The sequence below is a fragment of the Corythoichthys intestinalis genome, chromosome 22 (assembly GCF_030265065.1).
Source record: "Corythoichthys intestinalis isolate RoL2023-P3 chromosome 22, ASM3026506v1, whole genome shotgun sequence".
Taxonomy (NCBI): Eukaryota; Metazoa; Chordata; class Actinopteri; order Syngnathiformes; family Syngnathidae; genus Corythoichthys; species Corythoichthys intestinalis.
The window spans coordinates 19,727,499-19,742,452 of record NC_080416.1 but is presented as its reverse complement, the minus strand read 5'-3'; the positions used below and the strand labels follow the sequence as shown (position 1 = coordinate 19,742,452).

Sequence of the window (14,954 nt, the reverse complement as noted above, 5' to 3'; positions counted from 1 at the left end):
TTTAGCATACAGCTCTGAATTGTGCTGCTTTTTGAAAAGCAGCTTCAGCTTTCTCGGGATGGTTTACGTTAAGCATGCCGTCAACCGAGAGCTTAGCCGATCTCGTCACAAAAGAAAATGCACCATTGTTTGGTTTTGAGTCAATTTCACTTTGATACTCAAAGTTGGAACCGTTTTGGTCCCAAAACATTTCAATATTGAGTATCAGCCTACTTCACATGATCAAAAACTACATCATGGATGGGGATATGTTATTTCTATGTCGTCAAGGGGGAGGACGGGAGCATATTTGCATTGTATCTGGGGATTACACGGATATGCGAAAACATATCAATCTCCATTTTAGTCCGCGATCAATTCTTTGGCACTTCCTCTTGGCAGCATGTGTTTCTCTGTATCCATATTGCTATTCCTATGGGAATATTCAGAGCCAGGTTGAGTAGCCTAAAGAAGTGAAACTATTTTATTTTCGAATAACGTAAATCAGATAAAGGGGAGAAGCAGTCCCCAGTGCTGAGTAAGTGATGGATAAATCCTGACTTATATTTATAACCAATGCATTCGAATAAAATTGAAAAAAATATGAAGTAGTAGCTTAGTTTCCAGACAGGGAGGACAGGGAGGAGGGAGCTTGCCACAAAGTAAGCTTTAGCTCTTTATTTCATGTTATTATGGCCAATGACATCTTTTTTTGGACTGATGGCATGAACAAATACGCTTTTACTCCATTAGAAACTGTCATTTATGTGACAGATGCAATTTGAAGGTCTTGCTATGTGACTGACTGGTAAAGGGATAGAGGATTTTGTTTTATCACGAGTGATCTGTTCAATCTCAGCAAAACACTTGGTCTAATATGTCTGCAGCCTCAACACGGGGGTCCGTCCTCTGCCAATGAACCGCAAGGTCTGGCAGCTCGCAATAAATCAGGAGGGCTTTGGAGGAGAAAACTAAATTAACCCTTTAAGGCCTTGGCCATGGTCCGTTTTTTTCCAATTTCTGTTTGAGTCGCTAACCCCACCAGGATACACTGACCGGTACATTTGACCAAACCTTCTAATACGCTTTACCTCTTTTTCTCACTCCTCGGGGCTTACTAATGTTCACCTGGAGATAAAGGAGACATTGTTAGTGCGACTGAGCTATGTTGCATTAGAGACTAACTTCCACAGCCACACAGAATCCCAGGAGAGCCACGCTCCCGTTAGTCTGATCTATCTGCCACGCTATTGGAATTGATCCTCGTTTAGTGTCATTGGGGAGTAATGATCACACGTAGCGGGTAGACACACTGCAGGAATGAACACGGTTATTCTAAACACACACCTATGTCCTCGTGATGGGTGCAAGTACAAACTGTTCCCTTTCTGCCGCACTGCAGAATCTCTCACTCTGCAACATTCAAGCACCAAGCCGATATGCTGCACGCCGTTGAGCGAGGGCGGCGGAAGGACGACGGCGCTGAAGCCCTCGGCTAACCTCCCCTCCGCTTCCTCCTACATTTTTCTAATGCAGACAGATAAGTTGGCATACCACAGACGACTAATCCTCCTACTGTGAGAGACGATTCGGGCGATGCCGATCATAGGAAACTGGCGAGAAGGAGGATGAGGGAGAGCGACAGGAAAGGGGGAGGGGGAAAGGAAGGCAAGTAAGGTGAGGATTGAGATGAATTAACTCATAAGGAAAATGGGGGATTTTAAGGGTACAATGTTTAGAATGCTAGCTCTTGTCTTGCAGTTAATTTGATCACTCTTGCAAATCTGCGCATCCTCTCTCTCTCCCTCTCTCTCGCCATCGTCCCTCACCCTCTTCCACTCTCTGCTCGTCTGGCGGAGGCTGATGTAGGTCATTGCGTCTGGAGCCTGTCTGGAGCTGCAGAGGGGTCTCCGAGCTCCACGGCTGAGCCTCATCGACCCCCGCTAGCGGCTAGGCGAGCTGAGGACACCGCGCGCTCCCTGGGCTACATGAGGACAGAAGCGCCATCCCACTGACCTGACTTGCCTGGAGGATGCTACACTTGGAAAAGGGGAGGAGGAAGGGGAAGTGGGGGTGCAAGGTTATATTGGGGTTGTCTGTACATTCCAAAGTTTATGCCGTTTACGAATGTCTCTATAATTTAAACTGAGGAGAGGATAGACAAAAGGTAAAAAAACGCAAAGAGGGAAATTGAGGAGTGTTAAACGATGCAGTCCTTGCTTATATGCAGCAACAACAGGATGTTTTTTGGGGGATGTCATGCAGTTGTTCCCCCTCCTTCTGTTCTGTCAGCATCCTTCCCTTCTCAGTGCCTAACTTCTTCCTGATTCTATCTCTTTCCCAGACTCCGATTCTTCTTCCGAAACCAAAGCGACCCAGCAAATCCCGCATTCCGTTCCATCCCAAACCAGGAAAAACAAAATAACACTGTTGTTTTGCGGTATATCCATTCATATGCCATGCCATGTATCTTTTCCAATACGGATCCAACTCCACGCAGTGCCTTGTCCCGTAGCGGTTTGAAGTATCCGTCCTGTATCCGTCTGTTGTGGTGATTGTCCCTTTGATTGAAATGAGCACAGCGCTGTCGAAATTTGAAAAGAACAAAATGTGCTGTTGACGACTTCTGCATCCACCGAAATTGCTCTCTTTCCTTTCCCCCTCCTTCGTCTGTGCTCCCACTCCGTGCTCCATCCCAGTCCTCTGGCTTTTTACACAATGCAAAAAAGATTGTTGTTTCAGAGTATCTCAAAAGTGATGTGAGACTGCTGGAGTAGATGGTTGAGTGTCAGTTTGAGTGTGCGTGTGTCTGCCCTCCTCATTTGACTGTGCTGCATGTCTGAGTTGTGCAGCGATAGACTGGTACTTCACTGGCTCTGTCTTGCGTTGAGGTTGTTCGTCTTTTCTACGTAAGCGCTGTTTGGGCAAGTTTCGGAGTGTGACGACGGTATTTAACTGACATGACTTACTGGACTTTTGCGGGCTACTTTCAATTTTTTGAGGCATAAGTGACATTTAAAAGAGGAACCAATCTCACCTCCTACTTTGCCTTTGGCCATTATCCAGTAAAACTACTTTTATTGAGACTTTGAATTCACACTGGATACCAAACAGGTACACACTACAGTTCTTGGTTTTGCTGAAGACTGTGGTGATTTATTTAAGTTCTATTAGACATGACTGTGTTCAGTTACTACGATAGTGCGGATATGAACGTGAATGGTTCTGTCCCTATGCGCCTTATGACTGACTGGCGACCAGTCTGTATTGTAGTCTGCCCATTGCCTTAATTAGCCCCAACCCTGAGTTGGATACTATGGAAAATGAATGTGTCCATAGAATAACCATGACAAATTAATAAAAGTCTAGAAGTCATCCTGTGTGGAGTTTGTATGTTTTCCCCGTGTTTGTGTAGTTTCCATCATGAGTCAAGGGTGTACTGCCAGGATGTGGTGTAGAGCAGTGGTCCCCAACCTTTTTTGCACCACGGACCGGTGTAATATGGGCCTTTTTTTTCCATGGACCGTCAATGTGTAGCAGAAAATGATAGTAAACATAAAACGTCGAAGCTAAAAACAAATATTAAATACAGGCAAATTGTCAATCACTATACACTGAATCAACCTTTTTTAAACAGCAGCCTCTCCTAAAACCTGTCGGCAAAAATGCGTGGTCGCAAGCATCATGAGTTATTTTTCCAATCGTGAAAGGTTTCTTAGCTTTAGCAATACGGTTCTCCATGAGGTATGATGCTCTCAGTGCGTTCACTTTTGTTGCCTCGTTTGCTAGCTTTTAGCCACATATTATGCAGAATGTACTTGGTTGTAGGCTCCTCTTCTGGCTCAGAAGGTGGCCTTTTTCTAGTAAAAAAGCTGTCCAAAGACGTCACCGCCCGCAGCACACAGCTATGAGAAGCTAAAGTTACTGTTAACATTGACTGCTGCTGGGCTGCATACAGCGGGGCAAATAAGTATTTAGTCAGCCACTAATTGTGCAAGTTCTTCCACTTGAAAATATTAGAGAGGCCTGTAATTGTCAACATGGGTAAACCTCAACCATGAGAGACAGAATGTGGGGGGAAAAAAAACTGAAAATCACATTGTTTGATTTTTAAAGAATTTATTTGCAAATCATGGTGGAAAATAAGTATTTGGTCAATACCAAAAGTTAATCTCAATACTTTGTTATGTACCTTTTGTTGGCAATAACGGAGCCCAAACATTTTCTGTAACTCTTGACAAGCTTTTTACATACTGTTGCTGGTATTTTGGCCCATTCCTCCATGCAGATCTCCTCTAGAGCAGTGATGTTTTGGGGCTGTCATTGGGCAACATGGACTTTCAACTCCCCCATTCAATCTTTCCTGTACACAGATCAGTCGTCCTGGTCCCTTTGCAGAAAAACAGCCCCAAAGCATGATGTTTTCACCCCCATGCTTCAAAGTGGGTATGGTGTTCTTCCGATCCAATTCGTTATTCTTTCTCCTCCAAACACGAGAACCTGTGTTCCTACCAAAAAGTTCTATTTTGGTTTCATCTTACCATAACACATTCTCCCAGTCCTCTTCTGGATCATCCAAATGCTCTCTAGCGAACCACAGAAGGGCCTGGATGTGTACTTTCCTCAGCAGGGGGACAAGTCTGGCAGTGCAGGATTTGAGTCCCAGGCGACGCATTGTATTACTGCTAGTACCCTATGTTACTGTGGTCCCAGATCTCTGTAGGTCATTCACTAGGTCCCCCCGTGTGGTTCTGGGATTTTTGCTCACCGTTCTTGTTATCATTTTGACGCCACGGGGTGAGATCTTGCATGGAGCCCCAGATCGAGGGAGATTATCAGTGGTCTTGTATGTCTTCCATTTTCTAATAATTGCTCCCGCAGTTGATTTCTGTACACCAAGTGTTTTACCTATTGCAGATTCAGTCTTCCCAGCCTGGTGCAGGTCTACAATTTTGTCTCTGGTGTCCTTCGACAGCTTTTTGGTCTTGGCCATAATGGAGTTTGAAGTATGACTGCCTGAGGTTGTGGACAGGTGTCTTTTATACCGATAATGAGTTAAAACAGGTGCCATTAATACAGGTAACGAGTGGAGCCTCGTTAGACCTTGTTAGAAGAAGTTAGACCTCTTTGGCAGCCAGAAATCTTGCCTGTTTGTAGGTGACCAAATACTTATTTTCCACTCCAATTTGGAAATAAATTCTTTAAAAATCAAACAATGTGATATTTTGTTTTTTTTTCCTCATTCTGTCTTTCATGTTTGAGGTTTACCCATGTTGACAATTACAGGCCTCGCTAATTTTTTCAAGTAGGAGAACTTGCACAATTGGTGGTTGACTAAATACTTATTTGCCCGACTGAAGGTGTTGAAACACCCCAGTAATGACAGGCAACCACAAGATGGCGATGTACACAAATCTCTACTCGTATTAGTCAATAGAGTAGACATGGATATTGATGTGTCAAGAGCCACAGACCAGATTCCAGTTGTTAATAAATTATTTATCTGCGGTCCGGTAGCAAATGCGCCACGGACCGGTACCGGTCCAAGGCCCGGTGGTTGGGGACCACTGGGGTAGAGGGTTCCATCGAGATCATTTGAAGCAATCCAAAGTCAACTGAAGTAGGATACAGCTTAACCAGCGAAACCTGTATTAAATTACAACGGTGTATATACAGTATATATTTAAAGAATTAATCAATAAAAATACCTAGCCCCAGCTCATCTGAGATGAACTGATGCAAAGTGGGAAAGTGTGCAGACGAGTCCACATTACAAATTGTTTTGGGAAATCATTGGCATTGTGTCCTCCGTGCCAGAGAGGAAAAGGACTCCCCAGATTATTATGAGGTTCAAAAGCCATTATCTGTCATCATATGAGGTGTGTTAGTTCCCATGTCATTCATGATGCTGCTATTAATACTGAAGGGTTCTGAAGTAACATATGCTACTAAACAATTTTTGAACATATTGAGTGGGATGCTTCCTCTTTTTTTCTTACCTGCATTAACAAATCGGACATTTCTTAATGCCTTCCAGGTTTAACTGCATCAGTTTGTCAAGCTTACATTCCACTCTTAGGCCAAAAAAAAAAAAAAAAAAACACCACCACACTGGAATGATAACAACAACAACAACAACAAAAACTAAGATAGTGCCAGAAAAACTGAGTAATCCGAAAAAGGTTTCGGTACAGGGTGGGCTAATGTAAACTAAAGAATAAAATAAAATGTTAGCATTATGTAACGGCTGACAGCATTAGGTGGGAGCGATGACCACCTGCACTGTCTGACACATCCACACAAAACACTCCAGGGACAAAGTGACCCAAAGATGAGTCACAAAGAGAGAAAACGTGCGCACATGCAAATGACTGCTTAGTCCTCACTTTCTCTATTTGACTGCAGGGTGCCGGGGACTTCCCACTGGTTTCTAAAACTTCCAATCCTTGGAAAAGCTCCAATTCAGTTAGGGCTGGACTCGTACACACACACGCGAGCGCACATTTACACTTGGAGGCGTGCACACAAAAGCCCCATTGTGTTTGACCCCCAGATGACGAGCGGGCAGGTCAAACTGGCGCGTCATTTCAAGGCCGCTGAAAAGGGCGGCGAGACCGGCGTAATGAATACCTTCGTTTGACTGCACCAGGAGAAAGGCGCACTTTAGCCTCGCTCGCGTTGTCTTTTAGGGCCAATCTGCGACAGGCTTTGGGATCGTAAATCTGTGCAGAAACAGGGCTACACACAAACACACTGTCACATGCCTACATGGCTCTAGGGCTATATGCTAACATGTATGGGTTCTACTGAGATTTTATTAGTCAAGTTCTAAAGCATTGATGTTTCTACTACGGGTATCTTATATGTGTGTCTGTAAAAAAAATTAAACTTGGTTCAACTTAATCAAGAGTATTACATATAATATTAAACTCACCAGCTTTTCTAGCCATAAAATCCAACATAAAGTACAGCTATATCACCCTGTAAGAAGAAGCAAAGCGGCTCTACGCTTTTGAAGACATTCAGATAGAATAAACACCCATGCAGAGGCAACATCATTAAGCACAATTATGTTCAACTACAGTACATGGACTTCTGTAGTTCTAATGAACAAATCAAATAAAGCTCCCAAGAATATATAACATGATCACCAGACCTAGTCATGTAGTTATATAATACACCAGTTTTCCTAAACACCCTCAATCCACAGTATTAGGTTTGGGTGACATTATAAGGAAAGAGTTGATTTTATTATTATATGTTTCTGCTATTGTGGCTATACTTAGGAGTGATATGAAAGTGCACTATATCATTCTGTTTTCTCCGCATGTAACTCCAGATAACCATATTATACAGAACAAACAACTCTATATGAATCTGTTCTCCACTAACATACATATTTAAACACATTGACATTTTACATACACTAATTTCACAATTCAAAATATAAGTTTTATCTTTTAAACTTTTGCAAGAACATATATTTTTCTAATAGTGTGCAAAAAAGGTTGAGCATTATATTAAAAATTGTTTATTGGCAGTGTTACAGTGGTGTTGTTGATTCTTAAAAAAATTGGGCCTTCTACATTACTGTTTTAAAGTTGGTTGTTATGGTAGTAAGACAATCATTTTTTGAGCTGGTACAATTCTTTATGTTTGTCCTATATTTTCACTTATCATCCCAATATCCCTAACCTTTAGTGAGTAGTGTTTTGATAGAGGCATGCAAAATGGTTTGCTGCTGATAAATTGATGCATTCTGTTGAGTCTAACATCACTAGTGCCCAGAAAGGAATAAAGAATTCATTCAACTTTCTTATACCTAAATGTCATCTTTAATACTGATAAGGTATAACATATCGGTCTTGGAAAAACATTCACAACAGCTTTTATATCAGCATGCACCACAAACGGCACTGCACGCTTATTATGAAGTCATTGTTGAAGTCTCCTTCTCCCGCTGCACTCTCTCATCATGACACCATCCCTGCAGGCGTCAACAGAGCCGAGACAAAGTGTTGGTGTATTTGGGGTAAACACACGGATCCTGCAGCTCTAAAGATGGCGCGGTGATAGGCCGGTGTGATGGCGCTCCGCATCGTGCCGCCCGATCAGGACGCCTGCCAGTGACGGAGTAGAAACTACCTGACAGCTGCAGCTCACACAGTGAGATAAGCTTACAGGTAAACCTGCTATACCTGTTGAACAACACATGTGGCCTATTATAAGTGGGTGTTCAAAGAGTACTGTACACACTGCGATGACAAATATTGTAGCAGGTGCGTGCGTGTTGTGTTTGGCTAGGTAAAGATAAACGGTAAAAAATGACCTTATTATCATTCAAATTTGCAATGCAAGCATCAACGGTTGGAAAGGAGTATCAAGGCCACACTGAAAAGAGAACTAATGCTGGGAGAGTTACGAAACAATTTTGCAATAAAATAATTGCAGCTACAGTATTCTTGAGGGATAAGGAACAAACCCTGTCAAAAGTCGATAAAATCCATGTAAGTCAATTCATGGCTTCATTTGACTAAGATCAACTCGATTATGCATTTTGACACGTTTCTTATTTCACTGTGTTTAAGTAACTTGATATTAACGTCTCCCACCCATAGACTTCACTATCAGTTGACGGGACACGGGGCTCGTCAAACCAAAGCCGCTAGCGACCTAAAACCAAAACAGGCACCTCCTTTAGGCATATAAGGGTTTCCATAAGCAGGGACATAAAAAATTTCAAAGTCATTCCCTTATAAAATACTGATTATTTTTTTATACAATTTTATCAAAACTTAAAATGGCTGTAAAAGTCTCAAATTTTACGCTATATGCACAAAAATCACCAAATGCAGACGTGATCACCTATATTTTCAGGATCAATAGCAATATTTAACATATAAGTTTTTGCCCAAAATAGCAACTTTTTTTTTTTTTTTTAAATTTAGTGTGAGTTTCAACAGCTTTTTTAATTTAGTGTTTTCAACAGCTAATAACTCAGTTTTCACATCAGAAACTTAATACTTGAAGAAAGCATGCAGTCATCCTAATTTTACTCAACAAAAGCAAAATTTGCATTTACTGTATGCAATCACACCTAATTTAGGTTGAATTCCGCTACTGTGTCGAGATGCAAAATCCAACATGGCGGCCATCACAAAACAAAGAGCTTTTTAAGTTGAAAATTCTTGTGAGTCAATGCTTAAGTTGAGTAATTTCTATGGATATGAATGTAAAACAGTCTAGATTCTGGGTTGAAAGCAAAAAAAGGCAGTTATCATTCATTTTACGTAAATATTTCAAGCCAAAGTTATACTAATTTTATCCTTTTTTTTTTTTTTCATGTTTCCAAGTGCATGCATGGTGCTCTTTAATATAATAACTACCTTGAATCCTCAACCAAATCACTCTTGAGACACTCCTGCCTGCAGTAAAACCTTTGTCCTATTTCCACCTAAATCCGGTGTTAGAACGCAGCGTGTTTGAGTTTATCACAGTGAAAGCCAAATCAACGTTCTGCCTGAGTTGGCCCCCAACGGGAAGGCGTGGCGCAATGTCTGTGGGAGCTATTCTGTCAACTGATGGTGGAGTCTACGCCCCACCATTCACACAAGGTCATATCAAGTCATTACTTTTGTCTAAATTAACCTCCTCAACTCAGTTTAATAAAGAATTATTCAAGTCAAGATGCCATTAAATGGCCTAAACCCCAAATCACAGAATAGGTGAGGTTTTTTGGGGGGGATGATTAGTTTTTCATTAGGAGCTGTTGAGCTTGATGTTGAGTATTCTCAGATTTGATTCCTTGCTCAGGTTTTTCATATTTTAGCTTCGTCCAACATCCCCAAAATTTGCATGTGTACAAGTGTCATTGTATTTGCGAATGTTTGTGTGCCCTGTGACTAAACCTTGACCATTGCAGTGTGTACCTCACCTGTCTCCAAATGTCCGGCTCACTTCTAGCCTTACTGAGGATAATCGCGATAGAAAATGTATTGGTAAAATAAAAAATTGAGAAAGAATGAGTATAATTTGAGAAAATAATGTGAATGAAAATAGCTTCTTGAGAAATTCCATCCTATCATTTATGTGCATGACTCTCCTGTGATGGTTCATCATTGTCATTATACAACCACATCTTGTAACATATTCTTTAGTCAACCAACTTAAACCCCACCCACCAAAAATAATCATTGATGTCTTCTGAACAAGTAGATGTGTTCGGAAATGCATTTATATCCCATGCAATGTCAAGAAAGCCTGCACATCCCATGTGTCAGTCAACCATCATGACATCATCTCTGTTTAATGACAGGCAGTTTTGTGTATATATAGAACTACTGTACACGCACACACCGACGTGCACGGTACACACACTCAATCAGCTCCTTTTGGCTCTAGCCTGACATCTAGCGACACCGTCTGTAACGTGACATGAACAGATGAACATAATAGAACCGGAGAGCTGTAATAAGTGACCAATCATTTTCTTGCTTTGTGCTTTTATTTGATTCAGGTTCCTTTACATTTACTCAAACACGTTTTTAATGTGTATAGATTTTTTTTTTAAATTGCAGAGTAAAGTGATGCAAAGTGTAAAAGCTTACTTGTTTACAGTGACGTAATGCAATGTGAGGGGCAGTTATGCTTTGTAACAGACAGGGTGAATTTTAACCTTTCATTGCCACGCTATTCCCAGTAGTTTTATTTGAGCATCAGCAATGAAGGGGGAAAATGTCCACTGAGCTCCAATAAATACACTAAGTTTGTCTCCCTTCTAGAGTCTGACAGGAATGAGGTCAGACACACTGATCCTCATAGCACATTATTATTATTATTGCCCGTGTCTTTTTTTCTCCGTGGCCAATCAGAAGGCAAGAGGCGTGGCCCGAGTGAATAACTGGGGATGGATACAGATGCCTATTGGCTGGCGTGCTTCGCCGAGAAACTATAAAACCGGGCGGATCTCGTTGTTGTGTTTACAGTAACATTGACAGAACGCGCAGGCAAACGGGGAGACTATGAGAAAGCGCAGCTGCTCCATTCAACCACATGGTTCCTCAACCGCACACACGAGCCGCGCTGCTGACGTCCACTTGAGGGACTTGCACTGGTGCCGTCCACAGCGACGTGTTCTGAGTCCAGTGGGCAGAGTTTTCAGCCGCACGGGCAGTTGAAAAGTTGACTGTTGGATCGTTTTTTCTTGTTTCGTTTCTTGTTTTTTTAGTTAATTGAGCCTAAAAGGTTCCGAGCCGAAAGAAGAGAGACACTTGGGAACTTTTTTTGTTGTTTTGACACTCAAGTTTATCAGTGTGCCTGATAAGAACAAGTGAGGACTATTTGACTTTTTACGCACAGTTGGGTGGAAGGATGGTGCAGCAGCAACAGCACATGAGCGCTCACGCTCTCTCCCCAGCCGGAGACTCGACTGACTCCGGAGAGATGGACTTGGAGATGGATGCGTCTCCCACCCCGGCGGGGCGTAGCGACCTAGCCTGGTGCAAAACCCCGACGGGTCATATCAAGAGACCCATGAACGCCTTCATGGTGTGGTCGCAGATCGAAAGAAGAAAGATCATGGAGCAGTCTCCGGACATGCACAACGCGGAGATCTCCAAGCGGCTGGGCAAGCGATGGAAGCTGCTCAAAGACGCTGACAAGATCCCCTTCATCCGGGAGGCGGAGCGGCTCCGACTCAAACACATGGCCGACTACCCAGACTACAAGTACCGGCCCAGGAAGAAGGTCAAGTCCGGCAGCGGGGCAAGTAAGCAGCAGGCGGATCGCGGGGAGAAGAGCTCGGAGCGCAGCAACAAAGCCAAAAGAAGCCCCGCGGCCAAAGCGGCGAGCCGGACGCACAAGCAGGCCGGCAAATCCACCAGCCTCCCGGGTCTGGACGGCGCGTCGCCCAGTGGCGACCACCAGACCCTCTTCAAATCCAGGTCAGTGTCTGGTGCCAGACAGATCCCCGAGAAGCGCACCGGGGAGGCCAGACGCAGCTTCCCCTTCGCCGGGGCAGGGAGCTTAGAGAGCGGACCTCCCTCCGTGGGAGTCCCGGCCAGTCCTACTCTGAGCAGCTCGGCCGAATCCAGCGACCCGCTGAGCCTGTACGAGGAGCAGAGCCCCGGGGGCAGCGAGTCATCCCCCACCGCGCGCCTCAGGTACTCCCGCGCGTCCTCCCCAACGCCGTCAGCCTCCCAGTCTTCATCAGTCTCCTCCTCATCGTCGGATGAGGAGTTCGAAGACGAGCGGCTCGACTTGAACCCCAGCCCCGGCTATGAGAGCATGTCTCTGGGCGGCATGGGCTTCTCTGACGCGGAGCTGGACCGGGATTTGGACTGGAGCTTCGGGGAGTGCGGCGCCGGCTCCCACTTTGACTTCCCTGACTACTGCACGCGAGAGGTGAGCGAGATGATCTCAGGAGACTGGCTGGAGTCCACCATCTCCAACCTGGTGTTCACCTACTGAAACTTACAGCCGAGGCACAGTGGTAGAAGAACCGCGACGAACCCTCCCGAGTTTTGAACTCTTCGACCCCTCCAATCCTCCCTCCCGGAGCCATTTTCACGGAACAGAGTGGGAAGAGGAGACGGTGCGTGTGCGCGCTACTCGCAGACTTGCTTCGTCTGACGGGAGCGCGCAGGCGGGGGGGAAAAAATGCATCGTTTGCATTTGGACACAGAGGAGGATTGAATGTAAGCAGAAAGAAGTGAAAGTGACTTCTAAACTAATCCCCGAAAGGATGACAACTGACAATAAACTGAACATTGGTGTTATTTAGGAAGGGGGGAAATGACTTGAGGCGTGTCCCCCCATCCACTCCAAAAAGTAGTTTCAGTCTCAACACGCATGCTCTCCTAAATGAGGAGGATTTAGCTGTTGTCAAATGTTCATTGCTGCGTAATGACGCAACGTGTGAGCCCTTCAGTTGGACACAATTCACGATCACCAGCTTCTCTTTCAACGGCAGGACTCCAGACTTCAGAAAACCTTTTTTCCAGCTTTCTTGAAACACTCAGTGCACAATTCAGGACCAACGCCCCCCTAGCCCTCCCCATCCTAGTCTGCATCCTTGCCTAGTGATCCAACTTTCTAGTTCCTCTGTGTCAAGATGACTTTTTATATTGATGTATTTATACCGGCCAAAATTTTTTTATACATAGAAGTATTGTTCTCGTACAGGTCTCGTTTGTGTGTGCGTGTGTGTGCGTGTATGTGCACATACACATGTCTGTATCCAGCGCGGAAGGGCTAGAAGTGTCTCTTATTTAAAGTGTCTGAACTCTCTCACTTTTTGAGTGCGTCATGATTTTTTTACTTGTATTTTTGTACAAAATCTATAGAAAGTCAAGGGGGGGTGATTGAAGGGAGGGGGGCCGGAGTGGGTAGCCTGCAACATTGTTGTTTGGATCTACATTTGGTGTTTAGATGTGCATAGAAGGGGGGTGGGCGGACTCAGTTGGCACAATCTGACCTCACACCGTGTTTACAGTATTTACCCACATGCTTCTTAATGGCACAGTGACTCCAGTTTCACCAGCCAAGTAAACAAAGCACCACTGAGGCTCCCAGTCTGAGTGGTGACTGTCTTACTCCAGTACACATCATAGACTTCTAAGACTGAAAGATCCCAGAGTGTCACTGTTTAGATAGAGCTAATACCTCTGTGTGCTTTTCTTCTCGTTCTTCTTGTTCTTCTGCTCTTACTTTCCAAGATAAGTTTTATTTGAACCACTGGATGGAATTTCACTCTCATTCCACTTTGCCTAGACTTTGGAGGAGGAGAAGGTGTATGAAGTGCTTCATCTTTTCTCGCGCAAACCGCATCCAAAATAGTATTTAACCTTTCTGTACCTGTTGGCTAAGTATAGCAAAAGGCTAATTGTTTTTCCTATATTATGGCATGGCAAATAGCATTTGTATTTCAGATTCAGGTATATGTAGCTATAGCTGTTGTGTTTAAGATTTTTAAAAGAATAATAACATGAAGATATTTATGTAAACTGACTGTACTATAAACAAAGATTGTGTGTTTTATGTATGATGATCAACGACAGGCACTAAGACAGCCATCTTGGAACAAGTTGAAGATGATTGTGGTCCAGGAGTTTCTCTTTTTCCAAGACATTTTTTTTTTAAATATTTTTTTTGTTGGTTTGTTTAGCTATTTTTTTTTTTTCATTTGTGCAATATGCTGTGTATGACCATGTTTTGTCTAATCATGCCAATATTGTTTTGTCGTTTATTACAAAAAAACAGCCAATGTTTGGGGTCAATCACTGCCTCTCAGACCTCTGTACAGATTGTGGTTTTTATTTGTATTTCTTTGCCTCCGCGAAGGAAATAAAATCAGCTGGAACTGAAAAGTATGACACGTCTTTTCTTGTCTTCTTTTAAGCTAAATCACATTTCATGACTGCAGATTATTTAAAAGCTTGTGTGACTGCACATGCCTGTTTGCTGTGCTCTGCCGTATCAGACTGTGAATCAATAGGCGGCCGGTGAATCGATAGGAGTGGTCTCATTCACCCTCTCCCGTCTCGTACTACACGTGCAGAAAACGTGGCTGCCATGGTAACACCGAGGCTGCAATCCTCTTGGGACCAGCGTGCCACTGTGAGTGTGTGTGTGCGTGTGTAATAAGGGATGCAGACAAATCCATTGGTGGGGGTGGGGGCAGACATTTCTACAAGACATGACTGGAATAAAGGAGGAGAATGAGGTGAGTGTGTGCTAAGGGAGGGGGGAAAGGCAGAGGGTGTTTGTCTGTCCTAGTGCTCGTGCCGGAGTGTGCTCCCAAATCCAATTAATTCCTTCTGGATGCATTCATTTGTCTGGTACGCAATACGAGAATGAGAGAAAGAGACCCCTGAGGTGCAGTATTTAGTGTGTATCAATTTACGCCCTGTTCCACAAGAGACAATGGTAATTATTTCCATATCTCTCTCTGTGTCTGTGTGTCATGAGTGCCAAGA

At 43.7% G+C, this 14,954-nt stretch overlaps 1 protein-coding gene across 1 annotated transcript; it reads left to right on the top strand.

Moving 5' to 3' along the window:
* The first annotated feature begins 1,370 nt into the window (after positions 1–1,370).
* sox4a (SRY-box transcription factor 4a) lies at positions 1,371–14,340 on the top strand. The gene is made up of 2 exons (XM_057827997.1): positions 1,371–8,162; positions 10,965–14,340. Exon 2 carries the CDS (start codon positions 11,350–11,352, stop codon positions 12,445–12,447), a length of 1,098 nt encoding a protein of 365 aa, XP_057683980.1. The 5' UTR covers positions 1,371–8,162; positions 10,965–11,349; the 3' UTR covers positions 12,448–14,340.
* Positions 14,341–14,954: the final 614 nt, after the last annotated feature.

What these genes read in the sequence shown, in the direction of transcription:
- sox4a (XM_057827997.1), top strand. Translation starts at nt 11,350, where the DNA reads ATGGTGCAGCAGCAACAGCACATGAGCGCTCACGCTCTCTCCCCAGCC.